At 45.8% G+C, this 22417-nt stretch overlaps 1 protein-coding gene across 1 annotated transcript in view; it reads right to left on the bottom strand.

Moving 5' to 3' along the window:
* The window catches only part of HERC2 (HECT and RLD domain containing E3 ubiquitin protein ligase 2), a 921269-nt gene that overhangs the window by 823610 nt on the left and 75242 nt on the right, over nt 1-22417 (bottom strand). Inside the window, 2 exon segments of the mRNA XM_030201308.1 lie at nt 6144-6300; nt 14023-14123. Coding sequence (XP_030057168.1) covers nt 6144-6300; nt 14023-14123 — 258 coding nt within the window.

The raw sequence follows: 22417 nt of genomic DNA, 5'->3' as shown, positions 1-22417 counted from the left end.
GATCTGAGTATATGCATCCTTTAAGTACAGAGAGCATAGCCAATCATTTTCTTGAATCATGGATAGAACGGTGCCCAAGGAAACCATCTTGAAACTTTTCTTTGACCAGGAATTTGTTCAGGGCCTTTAGGACTAGGATGGGACGCATCCCCTCTGCTTTCTTTTGCACAAAGAAGTACCTGGAATAGAATCCCCACCCTTCCTCCCCTGGTGGAACGTGCTCAACTGCATGGGCCTTCTAAGGGGCAAAGAGTTGCTCTGCAAGTACCTGCTCATGCTGAGAGTTGAAGTAATGAGCTCTCGGTGGGCAATTTGGAGGTTTCAGACACCAATTTAGGGCATATCCAAGCCGGACTAATTGGAGAAACCACCAGTCGGAAGTTATAAGGAGCCACCTTTCATGGAAAAATTTCAGCCTCCCCCTACACCCGGCAAGTCATCTAGTACAGACACTTCAACAGTGGCTAATGCTCAGCTGGAGCCAATGAAAAGGTCATCCCTTGCTTAGACTGGAGAGCAGCAGGGGCCTTAGGTGCACACTGTTGACAAGAACAAGCGAACTGGGGTTGAGCCTGAGCATGCTGGCAAGAGGAGGCGACATACCTACATCTCAGAGTAGCAGGCACTCCTCCTTGACTTGCCAAAAGACCTCCTAGATGAGGAGGTTGATGCAGATGGCACCCAGAGGAGAAAGAAAAGATGTGTCTCTTGATTTGGTCAGTGACCTCCTCAACCTTCTCTCTAAAAAAGTTGTTCCCCCCCCCCCCCCCCAGTATAAGGCATCCACCAACCTCTACTGAACCGATGGGTCCAAGTCAGAAACATGCAGCCATAAGAGCCTATGCATTGCTATATTCTGGACAGAGATCCTGGATGCCATGTTAAAAATGTCATAGGCACCACTGGTCAAGAACTTACAACATGCCTTCTGCTGTTTGGCCAACTAGCACACCAACTCAGCCCGCTCCGGTGAGAGAGTCAGCCAAGTCTAGCAACTTGTGCACCGAGTCCCGCAAGTACACGCTCGTAAAGAACTGGTAAGATTGTATACAGGACACGAGGATTGAGGCCTGGAACATCTTCCTCCCAAAGGAGTCCAAAGTCCTAGCTTCTCTGCCTAGGGGCACTAATACATAGTCTCTAGAACTCCTGGCTCTTTTAAGGGCAAATTCCACCACCATGGAATGATGAGGCAACTGGGGCTTATCAAATCCAGGTGTGCTGTGGATCCAATACATCGTGCCAATCTTCTTGGGCAGGACAGGGACGGGCAGAAGGGACTCCCAATTCCGAACAAAGACTTCCAGGAGTCCTTGTGGAGAGGGACACAGCCTTTCTAGGAGCAGACTCGTGGAAGGAGTAGGAAGACAAAGCCCCCTCCACCACTTCTCTTCCGAAGGCATTATCTTGCCTGGCTAACACGTCAATGTTGAGTTCAACTAAGGAATGGGCAGCACGCTGAAGATCCCAAGCTTTTTTGGCCTACCGGAAAGGCAGTGATAAGAGGGCATATTATTGCGTATGTGAGTGCTTGCAAAAAGCGCTTAGCGCAAGACATAGTCACTTTAGAGCGGAAACTATGTGCAGGAAAGCGCTCTTTTATAGCACGCCCTTCCTTGCAGACTTTTGATATATTACAAGCCACGCGGGTGGCCCTAAACGCGCGCATCCATGAACACGCCTCTCGATCGCTTTTGCGTATGCAATGGAAATTTTTCCAATATGGGAATAAAGCAGGGAAGCTGCTGGCAGAGGTGGTGAAAGCGTGAGAGGGGCCCCGGTATATACCAGCCATCAAAACACCAGCAGGCTGTATCACTTCTCTTCCGAAGGCATTATCTTGCCTGGCTAACACATCAATGTTGTGTTCAACAAAAGTCTGTATCACTTCACAGACAAAAGAAATTGCAGAGGTCTTTGAGGCCCATTTTCAGGAGTTAAACGCTTTTCCGGAGGAACCCACAGGCGCTGCAGCATCCATCCATGCTTATTTAGAGCGTTCGGGGATTTGTCGGTTCACAGAGGACTTCAGTGCTGCACTTAACAGGCCGCTTGCAGTTAAAGAGGTACAGAGTGTGATTAAGAGCCTTAAACTTAATTCGGCCCTGGGTCCCGATGGTTATACGGGAGAGTTTTACAAAATGATGCAGCCTCAGTTACTTGGTCCGCTAACGGACTATTTGGATGAGGTTATTGAGTCACAGAGGTTCCCTGATAATGAAAACTTAGCTTTGATCTGCTTGATACCTAAACCAGGCCGCCCCAGAGAGTTACTGGGGATGTTTCGCCCCATTTCGCTCCTCAATGTGGACATAAAAATATTGGCCAATGTTTTGGCCAATAGGATAGTCGAGGGATTGCCTAAGTATATCCACACAGATTAGGTTGGATTTGTTAAGGGGCGTCAGTCAGTACTCAATGTGCGTAAGCTATTGCTTACTATCATACATTGCCAGGGGAAGGGGGTTCCCCTGGTGGCCGTCAGTCTAGACGCGGAATGCGCATTTGATAAGAGTGCATTGGCAGTTTTTGTTTGTTACCCTTTCTTATTTAGGGGTTTCGGGGTGGTTTCTCAATGCAGTAATGGCCTTATATGCAGAGCCTAGAGCGGTCTTGCTGGTTAATGGGTTTCAGATGCAACGGTTTCCCATTCTCCATGGCACGAGGCAGGGGTGCCCTCTCTCCCCTTTGTTGTTTGTTATCACTCTTGAACTTTTGTTTTGTACACTGAGGGCGACTGAGTCTTTGATTAAAGTTATGGCCTTTGCGGATGATCTGCTTTTGACCCTCACTAATCCTAAAGTGTCTATTCCACAAATAGTCTCCTTAATCTCAGCTTATGGGACCTTCTCCGGGTTTAAACTTAACATGGCGAAGTCAATGGCCCTAGCTTTCCCGACCACACTGTCTGACACATGGGGATGGACAATCCCGTTTAGTTTGACAAATAGTGGATTTAGGTATCTGTGGGTCCTCATCCCAGCCAACCTATCGGACCTATATGCATATAATATACGGCCTTTGTGGTCATCTATAAGGCAGACTCTTTCCTTGTGGCGTGAATATCCTCTTTCTTTAGTGGGGTGCATAGCATTGTATAATATGATCCTAGTCCCGAAATGGTTATATATTTTTCAGATGCTCCCTTTGTATTTACGTGTGAAAGATGAACATGCTTTACATAAAATGTTGCAGACATTTCTATATAACAAAAGAGAGGGAACAAAGTACAAGCTAAAGTCCAAACAAAAAAAACAGCACCACGGGCCTTTAAAAATGGAACACAGTTCTTTAATGAATGAGCCTTGACAAAAAGACCCGACACGGGCCGTGTTTCGGTGACTAGCACCTGCGTCAGGGGTCTACATAGAATACAAAACATAGAAATAATATATTTAAAAAAATTTTTTTTTAATATAATGAGAAAATGTCTGCACAAAAAAAAAAAAAAAAAACAGCACCACGGGCCTTTAAAAATGGAACACAGTTCTTTAATGAATGAGCCTTGACAAAAAGACCCGACATTTCTATGGCAGGGGAAGAGGGCTCGTCTGCCTATTTCAATACTATGTAAGCCAAAGAGGTGTGGGAGATTGGGATTAATGAACATAAGATATTTCACAGTGGCCTGTACGAGGCATATTAATGATTGGTTTTGGAATGTGTCAGATTTCTGTGTCTATACTGGAACCCAACCTTTTTTGTAACTACCACTTTAGTTGGCAGCTCCACACCATACCAAAGCGCCCCCCCCCCCCCCCCCACCAAATCTTCGAGCTAATTTGTTTATTTGGGCGACCTGAGCAGCCTGGAGATGGTTGCGCAGGAGACATCACTTCTCAACAGCAGCGTCCCCCTTCTTGGCAATGCGGAACCATCCAGACTTTCCTGCAGGCACTGAGTCTCTGGTGTTTTCTCATTGGGCTACACTGGGGATACATTATTTGTTCCAACTTCTTAAAGAGGATGGATGTTTACAGTCTTTTGAGGACCTCTATGCTCGGTATTGTCTACCGCTCACAGACTACTTTGCATACTATCAACTGCGACATTATGTCAGGAGTTTGCCGTGGGAGGACCTGTGCGAGGATGTACAGGATACTATGAACGAGGCGCTTACTTTGGGTGTGCAGAATCACGTACCGCTGGCCTTCCACCATAAATACTTGCAAGACTCTTCCTCTGACATAGATTTTGCATATTTGGCGCGCCACTGGACTGCAGATCTGCCAGCACTATTGTTGGCTCATCACCTACAAGCTTGCTTGCAGCGGATTTACAGAAAAACTTGCGCAGCCCAGTTGTGGAAGTTGCAATTTAAGTTCCTTTTACGTCTTTACATTTCACCGCATCGGGCATGCAGGGCGCGATTTGCAGAAACAGCAAAATGCCCAAAATGCCCTGAACCTTCAGCAACGTTGGGTCACATGTTTTGGGTTTGCCCAAGGATACACCAGTTTTGGCTGCAGGTGTTGGAAGCAACGGAGCACCAATGGTCTTGTGTTCTGCCCAGGGACCCTCGGATTATGTTTTAAGTTTACCATCTACCTTCTTCAGCATCTCCAGGCCTGTTGGACTTTTTTCGCCGTTTGGTATTGATAGCAAAGAAATGTATCTTACAATATTGGAGGGTTCCTGAAGTGCCTACATTGTCGGATTGCAGGTCCAAAATGATAACTTTGATGGTTTTAGAACACCAGTGCAATACATCATCATCTTCACCCCTGGGCAGAAGATTTAAACGTTGCTGGGGGCGAATTTGGTCTACTTTGCAACCGAGTGTTAAGAGATATTTACTAACTTGACTTAACGGACTGAGTGCTCCTTTACACAGCGAGGGGAGGGGAGTGTTTGGTCAACTGTGAGTTACATGGTTTTCTGGTGATAATTTGTGCATGCAGATTGTGTATTTTTGCAGTTGTCTTGTTCAATAAAAATGAGTTTGAATAAATGACCTGGAAATAGGAATGACAAGTGAAGTCATCAAATTTACAGATGACACAATTATACATAGTTGTTAAATCACATGCAGACTGTGAGAAATTGCAGGGCCATTCAAGGCTGGAACACTGAGCATCCAAAAAGCAGATTAAATTTAATGTAGACAAGTGCAAAGTGATATACATTGGGAAGAATAACCCAAATGTAGTTACTATCCAGGACAAAGATCTAGATGCTATTGCAAGCAATACATTGAAATCGTCTGCTCAGAGTGCAACAGCAGCTAAAAAAGCAAAAATAAAGTGAGGAATTTGGGAAGGAATAGAGAATAGACAAAGAATACCTCTATATTGCTCCATGGTGAGATTGCCCCTTGAATACGGTGTGCAATTCTGGGCACCACAGAATTAGAAGAGGTACAGAGAACAGTAACCAAAATGATTAAGTGGATTTAACTCTTCTCAAATGAGGAAAGGCTAAAGACGTTAGAACCTTTTAACTCAGCGAAGACGACAGCTGAAGGGAGATAAGGCGGAGGACTACAAAATTCTGAGCAATGTGGAATGAGTAAACACAAATAAATTGCTTACGCTTTCAAAAAGCACAATCACTAGGACAAATGACAATGAAGTTACATAGTAGCATATTTAACACAAACAGAAGTAAATATCTTCTCACTCTTATGCATAGTTAAGCTCTGGAACTTGTTGCCAAAGAATATGGTTAAAGATAAGTATAGCTGTGTTAAAAGAAGGTTTGGACAAATTCCTGGAAATAAAGCCCATAAACCATTATTAAGGTAGACCTGGGAAAAGCTACTGCTTATCTCTGGGACAGGTAGCATGCAATGTTGCTACTGTTTTGAATTATGCTATGTAGGGTTTGTTGGGTAGATCGCTGAAAAACTTCTACTTTAATGCACTCAGGCTTCCACAACTGATGTCATGACCCATTGCTGCTGTCCAGGTTGTGTTGCCATCAAGATGAAACATAGGTTTCACTTACTTGGATGCAGCCACAATGATCATCCTACATTGCTTGAATTCAAATTTTTGAACAGGAGAAATGTTAGTGAAAAGTGTTTGAAAACTTAAACAAAATACTGTAAACAACCTGTCTGTTTCACAACAGATCTATTGATTGTCCATTCTTTTAAAGCCTTTAGGGTGTTCATTACTGCCTTTGTCAAATGTTGAACTTACCCAGTCACAACAGACCTTAAAAATTTAGTAGCTCTCTCTACAACTTCCAGCCAAATGGATGATACATTGCCTTCATCAAATAGAGATGCCTCTGGAAGTGCCCGCAGTGCATCAAGAGATTCTTGTAGCAGTTCACTGCAAAGGTCAGCATCTTCACCTATTAGAGAAAAATAGAACTACTGACGTCTATCATAATGCAGTACAAGAGCACCACTAAAAGATTATACCATCTACAGAAAATAAGCGGAACAGAAGAAACAAAATTCTGAATTACCTTCAAACTACACAGAAATAGAGAATGTCCAAATTAGATAAAGGTACACACCAAACTGTGCCTCCTTTTGGTTGTTCACTTTAAAGAGACTTACACCAATCCTGTAATTGCTAAAACAGTATATTGGCTGACAATTTGTTCACATTCAACATTTTCTCTAACCACAATCATATTACCTACCATTTTTTTTTGTTTGTTTTAAGTGAGCTGATTTTGGATGTCACCATTTCTTACACTCAAACGTCCCTCCTCTTCCCCCACAGTACTTCATGCCCTTCTTTATTTATATGCAGTAAAAGAGAGTCCTTGCTATCCTAATCCTGAGATTGTTGAAAGTGCACTTTCCCGAGTGCACATGGACATCATGATGGTTTCAGGGGAGCGGACAAGTTTAGCAGCACTGCCCTACTGCTGACCCCGCAGTACTGAAAATGACTTGGAACTCAGTTTGGCTGGATTGGCTGCTACAGAGAGGCTGCTTTGTAACATAATACAACTGTAATGAAGGCGGTGCAGCTCTTTTTAATCTTATATTTTACCACATTCTCTTTGACACCACACTGACTCTGAAATCTGCTCTGCATGTTGCTTGCTATCTTGGTTCTGATCCATGGTTATTCCACTTATTGTTCCATTGTTTACTATGGGGGTCAGGGGGTGGGCTGAGGATGTTTGGGACGAGTATGGGTGGGATCTCAGTATGTGTGGGGATGTATGCTTGCTGACATTCTTGGTTTGTGTGAGTAGGTTAAATCTGTTTGGGGGTTGGAATCAGGGGGAGGGGGGTGTTGTTATTTTGGCACCTGCGGAGTCAGAGGTGGGGGAAGGAAGTCAGGTTGGTCTTTGGGGCAGATGGGTAGGGAATTCCGTGTCTTTGAATGTTGGGAAATTAAGATTTCTCCTGTGATTGAAGTTTTTCTACTGGGGTGGTTTAGCTGGGAGGTCGCTGCCAGGATTTTCATCAGAGAGTGGGTGTTGCCTTTAGTGGTACCTGTTCTCTGTTGGGCTAGGAATTTTACATGTAGCCACCTTAAATGTGGATGGCATTCACTCTTCGGTGAAACGTACAAAAATTATGAGGTACTGCAAACGGATTAAAGTTGATGTTTTACTCATGCAAGACACCCACCTTACTAATTCAGAGCACATTAAACTAAATGAGAAAATCACTTGCTTTGACAAACTCTTCCATCAGTACTACTACTACTAATGATTTCTATAGTGCAGTGCTGTACACGTTATATACAGGTACTTTCTCTGTCCCTAGAGGGCTCACAATCTAAATTTTTGTACCTGGGGCAATGGAGAGTTGTGACTTGCCCAAGGTCATAAGGAGCTGCAGTGGGAATCGAACCCAGGTTGCCAGGATCAAAGCCCACTACACGAACGATTAAGCCACTCATCCCTCCAATCGGACTGGGTGGGGTCCTTTCCTCTACAGTGGGCTGGTGATAGCTTTAAGTATTTGGGAGTCCATATCCCTTTGGATCTTTCTCATTTGTATGTTCTGAATATAGGATCCCTTATATCAGATATCAAGTCCAAACTATAAAGCCTGGCAAGCACATCCCCTTTCCCTTTGGGGGCAAGTAACTTTACTTAATATGTTCATTGCTCCCTGTTGATTATAGGTCTTCCAAATGTTGCCAACTTTTCTTGAAAATGGGGATGAGAAGATGCTCCAACATTATTTATGGCAGGGTAAGAATCCTCAAATTCCTACTACAACTGCTGCTTTGCCTTGAGATAGCAGATATTAAGAAGTCCCAATCTTCTCCTATTCCACAAAAGCTGTGGTATGAGGAACATCAATGACTGGTTTCAGAACTCAGAATATTTCATCTGCACTTCACTGGAGTTGAGAATATTGAGAATGGTACACTGCAGTTACTATTTACATGCATATACTTCTCAACTTCCCTGTATACCCAAGGCATACTGTCCTCTATAGACCTTTACGTGCTACTTGGAGATGGTTCTGTAAATTTCTTCGGACTGATCCAACAGCTACTCTTTTGCTACCACTGCGCTGTAAAAGAGTATTCCCACCGGGATTGGATTCTCCCTTTTTTGCTTCTTGGGAATCCAAAGATCTTTTTTTTTTTTTTACACCAGGTGCTCTTGGATGATGGATCCCTAAACCAACTTCTACCTGCCTCGTAAGGAGGTCTTTGCCTATTTACAGCTGAAGCACTATGTGGCCTCATTGAACAAAAATTGCTTAACTGCAGCTATTTATGAAACATTGGACATAGCTCTGACCCTGGAGTTTCAGCTCAAGATTCACCTCACATTTCACCTTCGATACCTTAAGGATCACTTAACATTCCAAGACTTTGGCAAACTCGTGCGGGCTTGGGCCATGAAAATTTTTGAAAATGAAACACAAACACTTAAAAACAATCCTCGCCAGTAGTGGCAACTAAGTGGAGAAGCATGATCAAATTTTGTTCTTCCAAAGATCAAACGTGCTGCAGTGTTCTGAACTCATTGTAATTTCTTAACACCCACTGTCATACCCCAAAAAAGAGAATTGCAGTAGAGAAGTTAAGAAAAAACAATAAACTGAATCGGAATACACACCAAATTCCCATACAGGAGCTTGAGGCCTAATATAGCCTAAATTGAGCCAATAAGAAAAAATTAGAAATTAGATTTTACCTGCTAATTTTCTTTCCTCGAGTCCCCCCTCCAGATCAGTCCACATGCCAGCAGAAGGAGACTGAGAAAAGCTGGTCCAATATCAACACTATAACAGGTATTCCCAACCCAGTCCTTGAGACACACCAAACCAGCCTGGTTTTCAAGATATCCACAATGAATACACATATTTTCATTGTATGGCAATCTCTCTCATGTATATTCATTGTGGGTATTCTGAAAATATGTCTCCATTATGTATCCCAAGGACTGAATTGAGAACCCCTATCCTATAAGTATCCAGTGCAGCCTAGTCAGTATTTCTCAGTCTCCATCAGATGGCAGGTGAGGCAACCTGTGCAGTCTGCAACTGGTTTGGTAGGCTGAGTCTAGGGGAGTTGGGTTCTGAGTATTGGAGCAATTGGATTTCTCCCCTAGAATAACAAAGGAATCTAAATATGAGAGGCAAGCCTTAAACTTAAAAATGGCCACAAAGCCCAACTATGGTATCCTTCCAGGAAAAAATAAATGCATAACAGGAAAAGGTCTTATAAAAGAGGGTATTTCAAAAAGGATAGTGCTGAGATGACCGCAAGGAGAAAGATGTCTGAACAGCTCCACAGAAAACAAAGGACTGAAGGGGTCCCATGCAACAGCAGCAGGTGGGAACAGGTGTGCATGCACAGTGGAGCACTCTCATAAGTTCTGGGGAAAGTGCTGGATTTCCAACTGGCTCTATTGGATGACATCACCCATATGTGAGGATTCAGCTATCCTGTTTGTCCTCGTAGAAATCTGTAGCTAGCTGAGAATATTAAGTTTCTATCCCCCAAATTCTGTAAATGGTGCCTAAAGATCGGTGTCCAAATGCATGCCCAGTTATAGAACAAGGTCAGTTATGCGCATAACATAATTAGCTAACTGACGCTAAACTGGCACTTAATTGGGGATAAATACCAATAACTGGCCTTAACAAATACTAAGCAGTTGCACACAACTGATTTAAACACCTATTTTGTAAACTAAGTGCCTAATGTCTCTCACGCACAACTCCCAAAGGGGGTGTGGCTATGGGAGGGGCAGATTTAGCGCAATGTTATAGAATAGTGCCATTTACATGCTCAACAGCCATTAGGTGCCAGCATTTACACCAGCTTTCAACAGCATAAGTGCTCACACCCAAAGTTAGGTACGAGATGTGCACTAAGCCAGTATTCTGCAAAGGTCAATCCGCACAGAGCACCCTTTTAAGAATACTGGATTAGCGCAGATCTTCCCAGAGCCTAACTTTGGGCACCATTTACTGACTCTATCCCTATATGTGTAGCCATATGGATACATTTTGGGCAACAAAAAGGCTAGCTTAAATGTATTCATATAGCTATGGTGAGGTGAAAATTCTCCCCCCCCCCCCCCCCCCCTTGGATTGCATACATGTCACATTGATTGGTTTCTGTTTTTCAACAAAATGTAATACTACAGTACTTAATTTCTTTTAAGGAACAAAGTTATCCAACAACCACATCACCCATGTGAATAAGTAACTTTCTCCTAGACTTAACGGGTTGCACCACATTTAGTAGCAATAATTGCAACCAAACACTTCCTATCGGTGTCAAGGAAGCACACTCTTCTTTGCAGAACTGCTTTAATTCAGACATATTTGTGTTTTCGTGCATGAATTGCTCATTTCAGGTCCTGCCGCAGCCTCTCTAGTAGACTGACTAGGCAAATGTAGACTTGCTTTTGTGTTTTCTACCATTGTCTTGCTGCCAATTACTCTTCAGCTCAGAGATGGCCAGACATTCTCCTTAAGTATTTTCTAGTACAATGCAAAATTTATGGTTCCTGCACTAATGGCAAGTTTCCCACGTGCTGTGGCAGCATCCATCCCCACACTACCACCACTATGTTTAACTGTGGGTATGATGTTCTTACTGTGGAATGTGGTGTTTGCTTTACACCAGACATAATAGGACCTGTATTGTCCAAAGAGTTCCACTTTTGATTTGTCTGTTCATAAAACATTATCGGGGCAGGTATCAGTCTCATGGTTCCATAAGGCTCTGCGTGAGTTCAAGCCTAAGAGGGATGTCAGAGAGGTGGTAGAACGCTGGAGGAAGGAAACAAGGGGGAATATAACAGAAGGGAAGGTACTAACAGCACTCAAAGGAATCCCATGGGTTGTACATAGTGCGGAATTGCAGGAATGCCACTTCAGATCAATACACAGGGCCTATTTTTCGGGCAAACAGGCATGGCGAGCAGGGGTAGAAGGCTCGGACAAATGTAGGAAATGTGGGGTGAGCATGCCATCTTTAACACATGGGATGTGGCAATGCGGGGCCATTCGGAGATTCTGGACAGCTCTTGCCCGATTTTTATCGGAGATCCTAGGGCGGCGAATAACCATCTCCCTCGATCAAGCAATGTTTAGTTCGGTAGTGGTGTAGAGAATGGGGAACCGAGAGGAGAAATTGTTTCTCAGTAAGTCCTGCATCCTGGGGAAAAAATGTATACTCAATCATTAGATTTCTAGCACTCCTCCATCTTATTGGTACTGGAGGAATAAACTACATGCATTGATACTATGGCAAGCACAAGGGGCCCGCAACACTGGGAAAAGGAGGAAGAGTTTTATTAGAGTGTGGGGAGCTTACTTAAACATAATCTCGCCACGGTCTAGAAGCCAGGTGTTGAATGATTTGGGATGTAGTGTGAATGAGAGGGGAGGGGGGACTAGTGTTCTGGGGGGTACTGAGTCCTCATTTTATTATGTAAGTTAAATGCATGGAGATATATGTTCGTTTTCGGGACAACTAGGGATCGATCTCTCACTAATCAGTGGCATCTCCTTAATGGTTGGCCGAATAGAGGATTGAGGGGTCCTAAGAATACAAGGCCCTTCACTTAGAACTTCATGCTGTCAACAACTGGAAGATGACACATAGCGGGATGACATATTGGCTAGGGCAAAGCGCTCTCCACGTAGGTTGGACGGCCACTTATTTTGATAGTCAGAGGATGGGTGGGGTGGGGTGGGGTGGGATGGGGAGGAGACTGTTACGTGTTGGTAATGGGGGAGATGTACGGTTGTATTTCCACTATATTGTTTGATGATATTAGGGGGAGGGAGTTTGATGACTGACATTAATACTAAGTCTCTTGTTCAGCAACTTTTGATGTATGACTTTTTGCATATTACAATTGTTGGAGCTGTTTGTATGTCTGGTTATCAATAAAAATTGTTGAAAGTAAAACATTTTCATAAATGGCTTGGGGATCATCTAGGTGTGTTTTTACACATGTGAGACGAGAATCAAACTTACTCCGGGATAGCAGTGGTTTCCAACAAAGCAATGCACGAATTCCCTACGGGAAAAGCTACTATAGCTTTTCTAGCGGTGGCTTCCACTTTGCCACTCTCCATGAATCCCATTTTTGTACAGTCTTTTGTATTGTGAATTTATGAATACTGAACTTAGCCAAGGCTAGAGAGACCTGTAGTTCTTTGGATGTTTTTCATTGGATGTTTTGCAATTTCCAGGATGAATTGCTGCTGTGCCCTTGGAGGAATTCACTTACACCTACTCAGACACACACACACATGCATACAGACATGTGGAGGGGCATTTTAAAAAGGACATCCAACTCAGAAAGTAGATCTCCCAGTCAGTACATCACAACTGGACGCCCATCTCACATATATTTTAGGACAGGATGCTGTCTGCTCTAAAATACACGTGAGATGGATACCCACATGCTGGAAACGTCCAACATTTAACATCAATTTTACAAACTGAAACATCCAAATTATGAATGGGGCAAAACAAGGGACATGGATACCTATGTGGCAGCAGAGGAACGCCTGTATTATAACATGGCCACACAGACATCCATATACAGGAATAACCTAATGGTTAAAGCAGCCAGCTGAGAGCCAGAGCAAAGATCCAGAGATTGCTAGCTCAAGACCCACTGCAGCTTTTAGTAATTTTTTTTTTAAGTTGTGAGCACTCCATGGAGAGAAAAATACCTACTGGGACTTCCTTTATCTCCATTCATGGAGAATTGCTCAATCAGAGCACTCTTCTGTAACCTGGAAGTGCCAAGTACCAGGTTTAAATAAGGATGTCCATCTTTTTGAACATGGGCATCCCTTCCTCTTCTGCAGTCGGAAATGGACATTCCCTTGCTAGTCCTGCCCAAAACACACCCACATCACCCCCCCCCCCCCCCCCCCCCTTTGCCATATGGACGAACTGCAGTTTTAGATGTCCATACTCTGGATTTATAAAATCTGTATTTGGACGTCCATGCAATACAGACGTCTAAATACCGGTTTTCAGACAACCAAAACAGCAATAGAGCTTCTAAAATAACCACCATAATCAGCTAAGACAGACACACATATACAAGCAGCTCTGTAATAACTTTCTGCTCCAAGTGCTGTACATGTGCAACAAATTTATTTATTTTACAATAAAGATCATAAGCCATTCATAATAGGGGAAATCAGAAGAAAAACACTTTCACAAAGCTTTAAATAGACAGTGGCTGAATACTGCCAGCTATCGCTATAGCATTTATGCTTGCCACTGCATACATATATTCAGCGCCACTGCTTCTATGCAAAGCAATGCTGAATACATATAAAACATTTAAACACCATGGCTAGCATTTTTTTTAAATGCCATGGGGTTCAAATATTAGCCTGATTCTGATTTAGTATGTGTGTGTTTTGTTTTTTTCCTACCTCAAGAAACACAGGTAAGCTTCATTTAAACCTTTTCACTACATTAAAAAAGGGTGCTTTCAGTTAAAAGAAGTGTGATTCTCATTATGACACTTAGGGTTGGAAACCTTCTGAGCATTTGTGTGCTACACACTGATACAATCTCATTATCTAGTATCAACTAAATTAAACACAATCACCAAAGAAACTGTCTCTGAATACATTCTTACCTGACCTCCAAGCCCTGCGCAGAAATGCAAATGCAAATGAAAGTGCTGCTCTGGATCCAACTTGGGCTAGTCCTTCAACACCTTTGCCAACAGGCCATGAACTAGGACACAAGAGCAAGAATGAATATAAAATTAGTTGCATCTTACTTTAACTTAAAAATTATTAAAAATACATAAAAGTTCTGCTGGGCCTGATCATATTTGAGCAGTTTTTTCCTTGCTCGTTTTATCCATCTCTCCCCTTTTCTCTCCCCATTCTTTCCCATCTATTTAAGTATATAAACAGGTGTATAACTGCTAAACTTTCCTAATGATTTTACAGTGTTCCATTCTTAACTTTATTATATTTTCCTATGTAAACCGCTTTGACCTGATCTCAAAGTGGTATATCAAGTACATGAACAATAAATAAACTATAAATAATATGTTGCAGATCACCTTTTCTGCTCAACTTTGATCTTTCTGAAAAAGTATTATAAACAAACCCCATATTATTCATGAGCACCTAAAACATTTCATTACATAGATTAATTCACCAATTATTTTTGCTAAATTAAGAGCTCGATATTCAGCCAGTGGAGATCAGTTTTTGGCTGACCGCTGCCGGCATTATACATAGAAATTCAATGCCGATCCACATGTCATTGCTGCCTATAAAGCTTTCCTCACTGCTCAAATCAAGGTCAAAGTGGCAGTGTCCTTCCAGCAGTAGGGGTTGCTTGCAGAGACAGCAATCAGAGACAGGTCTCAGGAACAAAGGCACCACATGACTACAGATTTGGGTGAATCTGATAGAGATGGGCAGGATCACATGCTAATCTAAAGCCTCAGTAAGGCTAAAGGGATGAACTGGTCCAGTGTTGTGTTGTGTTTGATGTTCCTCTATCCAACTGTGAATAGTTATACCTATTGCACTGTGTGTTAACTGTAGAGGTGGTGTGTAATACTGTGGCAGATAATAAGGGGGGGCCGGAGAAGAGAAAAAGGGGGCCTTCTTCCCAAGGCATGTACACATTTGAATGAGGGCACAGTGACAGTTTTGGAAGGGGTGGCTAGGAGGGAGGGAGAACCAAGAAGGGGAAGAAGGGAGGGAGCAACACATTTCCTAGAGATAACATTCATCTTAGATGAGACCACTGGCTAATAAAGGTAATATTAACTGTTCAAGGGAAATGAGATTTCTCACACTAAATATAAGAGAGCTTAACATGCCTATAAAACACCAACTTTTGTTTAAAAAAAGCCGTATGATTGAAAGCTTCAGTAATATATCTTCAGGAAATATATTGCATAACTAGACATGCACACCAGTTTAGGCATAAAGATTTCCCCCTTATATATGTAACCCATCCAGACACACTCCTCTGGCTCAGCTCATCTCCAGGGAGGTCTCCTCTCTCATTCCACACACACTCCTGAGGCTGGGGATTCACACGAGCTGGGTGTGCACTGGGGCTGGATTTACTTCAGGAAGCTGGTGAAAGTTTGGCTCTTCAACCAGGCCTTTAATGGAAGAAGTAACTAACTTGGTAATCTCACTCACACACACAAGGCGTGACATGGACTGCACATACTGCAACAGAACATGTTTATCCACTCCTACCCTAGCTGAGATAGTATTTAACTATCTTTCTGACCTCATGTGCACCTTTCTTTAAATTAGTCAACTTATTTTCTAACTCCTCTTACTCCCTTACCTATCTATATGTTAACCATCTCTCTGACCTCTTTCTTTAAATTAATCACCTTATTTTCTAACTCCTCTTACCTACCTATATGTTCCATCTTTGCTTATAACCTACACTGTCAATTAAAATGTTCTAATACGTATCTCTCAGCCTCAGCTGGCTCAGCCATTATGCTGTGAACTAAGCGCCCGCCTAGAACCTTCCACGTTCATGAAGCCATGCAGACTTTAATTTCGGCTCAATGGGATTCCCCTGAAGCGAGCCTTAAAGTAGCCAGGGCTATGTCCCCTCTGTATCCTCTGCCTGAGGGGGAACGGGAAGCCTTTCTCTGGCCTACAGTGGATTCTTTAATCACTGCGGTGACTAAGAAAACAGCTCTGCCGGTGGAAGGTGGCACTGCCCTGAAGGACGCTCAGGACAGGAGATTGGAGGCGGCCTTAAAGTTGGACTTTGAGGCGACCGCCCTGAGTTTGCAAGCCTCGGTTTGCAGCTCCTATGTGGCCAGGGCGTGCCTGACTGTTTTGCAGCGGGCTTCCCCCTTGGATTCTTCCTTGAGGGCGGACTGGCCGGCCCTGGAGTTGGGCTTGGCCTACTTGGCAGACTTGCTGTATGATGTCTTGAGAGCCTCGGCTAAAGGTATGGCTCAGACAGTCTCTGTCCTGCGGTGGCTCTGGCTTAAGCACTGGTAGGCTGACCATGCCTCAAAATCTCGCCTAGCCAAGTTGCCTTTTAAAGGCAAGCTGCTCTTTGGGGACAAACTGGACAAGACTGTGACGGAGCTCGGCACATCTAAGGGCAAGAGGTTGCCGGAGGTCAGGGCACAGGCCGGCAGTGCTCGCCCCGGTTCCTCCAAGGGCCGATTTCAGGAAGCCCGTCAGCATCGCCCAGGCAGGTCGACCTCCTCTTCCTCCTCTTCCTTCAAATGAAACTTCTCCCCCAAGCAGCATTCCTTTCGCAGGGACCACCGTCCCGGAGGTTCGTCCTCCGGCCCTCCCCCAGGGTCTTCTACCCAATGACGGGGCCCTGGACCATGGCCCAGAGCAGATAGGAGGACGGCTATCCTCGTTTCTGGGAGAGTGGACCAGGGTAACTTCAGACGCTTGGGTTCTGGAAGTCATCAGAGACGGCTACAAGTTGGAGTTCTGTCGGCCCTTGAGAGACGGGTTTGTGAACTCTCCCTGCAAGTCTCCAGCCAAAGCAGCGGCAGTGCAGTAGACTTTGGACAATCTGATCCACCTGGGCACGGTGGTCCCAGTGCCAATAGATCAACTTGACAAGGGACGTTACTTCATTTACTTTGTGGTGCCAAAGAAGGGAGGTTCTGTTCGGCCTATTCTCAACCTCAAGAGAGTCAATCGAACCTTGAAAATACGGCACTTCCGGATGGAGACTCTCCGCTCCGTAATAGCTGCGGTGAAAAAAGGAGAATTCCTGGCATCCTTGGACATCAAGGAAGCTTACTTACATATTCCCATCTGGCCGCCTCATCAGCGCTTCCTGCGCTTTGATGTCCTGGGCCGCCACTTCCAGTTCAGAGCCCTCCCGTTCGGGTTGGCTACTGCTCCGCGGACCTTCTCCAAAGTAATGGTGGTCATCGCGGCTTACCTCCGCAAGGAAGGAGTGCAGGTCCATCCCTATCTGGACGACTGGCTGATCCGAGCCCCCTCTTATGCAGAGTGTGGGAGAGCTACGGACAGGGTTATTGCTCTTCTGAGCTCCCGGGATGGATCGTCAACTGGGAGAAAAGTCAGCTGCGCCTGACTCAGTCCCTGGAGTATCTGGGAGTTCGATTCGACACCCAAGTGGGCAGAGTGTTCTTGCCTGACAACCGGAGCTTCAAGCTTCGGACCCAGGTGGACCAGTTCCTAGCATCCTCTACACTTCGGGCTTGGGACTATGTGCAGCTGTTGGGCTCCATGACGGCCACAATGGAGGTAGTACCCTGGGCCAGGGCCCATATGAGACCACTACAGCACTCTCTTCTGCGGCAGTGGACTCCAGTTTCGGAGGATTACGCTGTACACCTTCCCTTGGATCCAGCGGTGCGCAAGGCGCTTAGTTGGTGGCTGAGGCCAGACAAGCTGTCCGCAGGAATGCCTCTCACGACCTGGAGTGGGTTGTCGTCATGACGGACGCCTGTTTGACGGGCTGGGGAGCCCACTGCCTGGGAAGGACAGCGCAGGGGCTCTGGTCTCCTGCGGAGGCAAAGTGGTCTATCAACCTCCTGGAACTCCGGGCCATTCGGTTGGCGCTTCTAGAGTTTCTCCCGGTACTGGTGCTGAGGCCAGTACGGGTCCTGTCGGACAATGCCACGGCTGTGGCCTATGTCAATCGCCAGGGAAGTACCAGGAGCGTCCCTCTAGCCAAGGAGGCCATGAAGCTATGCCTGTGGACAAAAGCGAATCTGGAACAGCTGTCGGCGGCCCACATTGCGGGAGTCATGAATGTCAAGGCGGACTTTCTCAGTCGCCATACTTTGGATCCCGGAGAGTGGCAGCTGTCGGCTCGGGCATTCTTGGACATCATGAAGCGCTGGGGCCAGCAGAGCCTGGATCTGATGGCGTCCTCGGCCAATGGCCAATTGCCAAGTGCCGCAGTTCTTCAGCAGAGGACGGGACCCTCGATCTCTGGGAGTCCATGCTCTTCTCCAGCAGTGGCCGGCACAGGAGCTTCTCTACGTGTTCCCGCCCTGGTCCATGATGGGCAGAGTGCTAGGCCGGGTGGCAAAGCATCCGGGCCGGGTGATCCTGGTGGGTCCGGATTGGCCCAGGCGCCCCTGGTATGCGGACTTAATCTGCCCTTGGATGTGTACCCCTCTATAGCTTATACCTTTTTCCGCTGGGATTCTCTTTGTCCTGAGGCTGAATCTCATTTTTCATGTTACTCACTTTTATCCCCCCATGGATGGAGTTAGGGGTATTTACATAATGGGAGGCTAAGGGGCTACCTCTACCTGTGGCAGATGTTTGAGGATGAGACCTTTCTCTTTCTTGACAGGCTGGTGGCCATCTATGGGCTGCTCCCCCCCACCAACTGACTTTAAATGACATAAGAACATAAGCGTTGCCATACTGGGACAGATCGAAGGTCAATCAAGCCCAGTATCCTGTTTCCAACAGTGGCCAATCCAGGTCACAAGACCTGGCAAGATCCCAAAACAGTACAATGCATTTTATGCTGCTTACTCCAGAAATAAGCAATGGATTTTCCCCAAGTCCACCTTAATAATGGCTTATGGATTTTTCTTTTAGGAAGATATCCAAACCTTTTTTACACCCCACTAAGCTAACTGCTTTTGCTACATTTTCTGGCAACAAATTCCAGAGTTTAATTACATGTTGAGTGAAGAAATATTTTCCCCGATTTGTCTTAAATTTACTACTTTGTAGCTTCATTGCATGCCCCCTAGTCCTAGTATTTTTGGAAAGAGTAAACAAGCGAGTTACACCTACCTAGGGTTACCATACGTCCGTTTTTACCTGGAAATGTCCTCTTTTTGAGGACATGGGTGGGCAACCAGGCAGGTTTTGCTAGCCTGCCCATCTGTCCGGATTTACAGACGAATGAGCAGGCTGGCGGGTGTCCTATTCTCCCCTCCCTTACCTTAGTGAGGTGACCTGGTGGTGTAGTGACCTCTTCTGCGGAAGTCTTGCGAGGCCACTGCTTGAACTCTTGCCAGGCATTTTGAATCAGCGCTGAGAGAAAGACAGCCTGCAGAAGCATCAGGCAGGAAAGAGGGTGATCTTTCCTGCCCCAAAGATGTCACTAAACCACCAGGGCACAACACACTAAGGTAAAGGAGGGGAGAGGAGAGGTAGTGAATGGAGTCATGAGGGTGGAGAGAGACTAGAAAACTGGGGAGGGGATCTACATGGGGGGAGAGGGACTCTGGCATTCTTTGGGGGAGGGTTACAGTGACAGGGGGCGGGTGCATGTGTCCTCTTTTTTTCTTAGGGAAAATATAGTAACCCTACAACTATCCATTCCACTCCACTCATTATTTCATACACCTCTATCATATCTCCCCTCAGCTGTCTTTTCTATTCAAAATGACTTTTAAGTTTCTATGACACATGTTCTGTGGGTATCAGTTTGCCTAGACAAAGCCTTTTTCTATTTTTTGCACACCATTTTGTACTGGGATTTTAATAAAGACCTCTAAAAAAATTTTTAAACCCAACATTACATCACTATTTCCCAATAAAGTGAATGATACATACCTGTAGCAGGTGTTCTCCGAGGACAGCAGGTTGATTGTTCTCACGACTGGGTGACGTCCGCGGCAGCCCCCACCAACCGGAAGAAGCTTCACGGGCGGTCCGCACGCAGGGCACGCCCACCGCGCATGCGCGGCCGTCTTCCCGCCCGTGCGCGACCGTTCCCGCTCAGTTGAATGACAAGCAAAAAAGATCAAAACGCAACTCCAAAGGGGAGGAGGGAGGGTAGGTGAGAACAATCAGCCTGCTGTCCTCGGAGAACACCTGCTACAGGTATGTATCATTCACTTTCTCCGAGGACAAGCAGGCTGCTTGTTCTCATGACTGGGGTATCCCTAGCTTTCAGGCTCACTCAAAACAAGAACCCAGGTCAATTGAACCTCGCAACGGCGAGGATACAACAGAAAATTGACCTACGAAGAACAACTAACTGAGAGTGCAGCCTGATCAGAATAAATGCGGGTCCTGGAGGGTGGAGTTGGATTTACACCCCAAACAGATTCTGCAGCACCGACTGCCCGAACCGACTGTCGCGTCGGGTATCCTGCTGGAGGCAGTAATGTGATGTGAATGTGTGGACAGATGACCACGTCGCAGCCTTGCAGATCTCTTCAATAGTGGCTGACTTCAAGTGGGCCACTGACGCTGCCATGGCTCTAACACTATGAGCCGTGACATGACCTTCAAGAGCCAGCCCAGCCTGGGCGTAAGTGAAGGAAATGCAATCTGCTAGCCAATTGGAGATGGTGCGTTTCCCGACAGCGACCCCTAGCCTGTTAGGGTCGAAAGAAACAAACAATTGGCCGGACTGTCTGTGGGGCTGTGTCCGCTCCAAATAGAAGGCCAATGCTCTCTTGCAGTCCAATGTGTGCAACTGACGTTCAGCAGGGCGGGTATGAGGCCTGGGGAAGAATGTTGGCAAGACAATTGACTGGTTAAGATGGAACTCCGACACCACCTTCGGCAGGAACTTTGGGTGGGTGCGGAGGACTACTCTGTTGTGATGAAATTTGGTATATGGAGCATGAGCTACCAGGGCTTGAAGCTCACTGACCCTACGAGCTGAAGTAACTGCCACCAAGAAAATGACCTTCCAGGTCAAGTACTTCAGATGGCAGGTATTCAGTGGCTCAAAAGGAGGTTTCATCAGCTGGGTGAGGACGACGTTGAGATCCCATGACACTGTAGGAGGCTTGATAGGGGGCTTTGACAAAAGCAAGCCTCTCATGAATCGAACGACTAAAGGCTCTCCAGAGATGGCTTTACCTTCCACACGATAATGGTAAGCACTAATCGCACTAATGTGATTCCTTACTGAGTTGGTCTTGAGGCCAGACTCTGATAAGTGCAGAAGGTATTCAAGCAGGTTCTGTGCAGGGCAAGAACGAGGTTCTAGGGCCTTGCTCTCACACCAAACGACAAACCTCCTCCACTTGAAAAAGTAACTCTTTTTAGTGGAATCCTTCCTAGAGGCAAGCAAGACACGGGAGACACCCTCAGACAGACCCAACGCAGTGAAGTCTACGCCCTCAACATCCAGGCCGTGAGAGCCAGGGACTGAAGGTTGGGGTGTAGCAATGCTCCATCGTTCTGCGAGATGAGAGTCGGAAAACACTCCAATCTCCATGGTTCTTCTGAGGACAACTCCAGAAGAAGAGGGAACCAGATCTGACGGGGCCAAAAGGGCGCTATCAGAATCATGGTGCCGTGGTCTTGCTTGAGCTTCAGTAAGGTCTTCCCCACCAAAGGTATGGGAGGATAAGCATACAGGAGGCCGGTCCCCCAATGGAGGAGAAAGGCATCCGACGCTAGCCTGCCGTGTGCCTGTAGTCTGGAACAGAACAGAGGCAGCTTGTGGTTGGTCTGAGAGGCGAAAAGGTCCACCGAGGGGGTGCCCCACTCTCGGAAGATCTTGCATACCACTCTGGAATGGAGCGACCACTCGTGCGGTTGCATGACTCTGCTCAGTCTGTCGGCCAGACTGTTGTTTACACCTGCCAGGTATGTGGCTTGGAGGAGCATGCCGAACTGGCAAGCCCAACGCCACATGCCGACGGCTTCCTAACACAAGGGGCGAGATCCGGTGCCCCCCTGCTTGTTGGTGTAATACATTGCAACCTGATTGTCTGTCCAAATTTGAATAATTTGGTAGGACAGCCGATCTCTGAAAGCCTTCAGTGCATTCCAGATCGCTCGGAGCTCCAGGAGGTTGATCTGCAGATCCTTTTCCTGGAGGGACCACAGACCCTGGGTGTGAAGCCCATCGACATGAGCTCCCCACCCCAGGCGAGATGCATCCGTTGTCAGCACTTTCGTGGGCTGCGGAATTTGGAATGGACGTCCCCGGGTCAAATTGGTCCGGATGGTCCACCAGAGCAGTGAAGTGCGGCAACTGGTGGAGAGGCGGATGACATCTTCTAGATTCCCGGTGGCCTGAAACCACTGGGAAGCTAGGGTCCATTGAGCAGATCTCATGTGAAGACGAGCCAT

Source organism: Microcaecilia unicolor, chromosome 4, assembly GCF_901765095.1.
Source record: "Microcaecilia unicolor chromosome 4, aMicUni1.1, whole genome shotgun sequence".
Taxonomy (NCBI): domain Eukaryota; kingdom Metazoa; phylum Chordata; class Amphibia; order Gymnophiona; family Siphonopidae; genus Microcaecilia; species Microcaecilia unicolor.
This window is presented reverse-complemented; position numbering and strand designations above follow the sequence as displayed.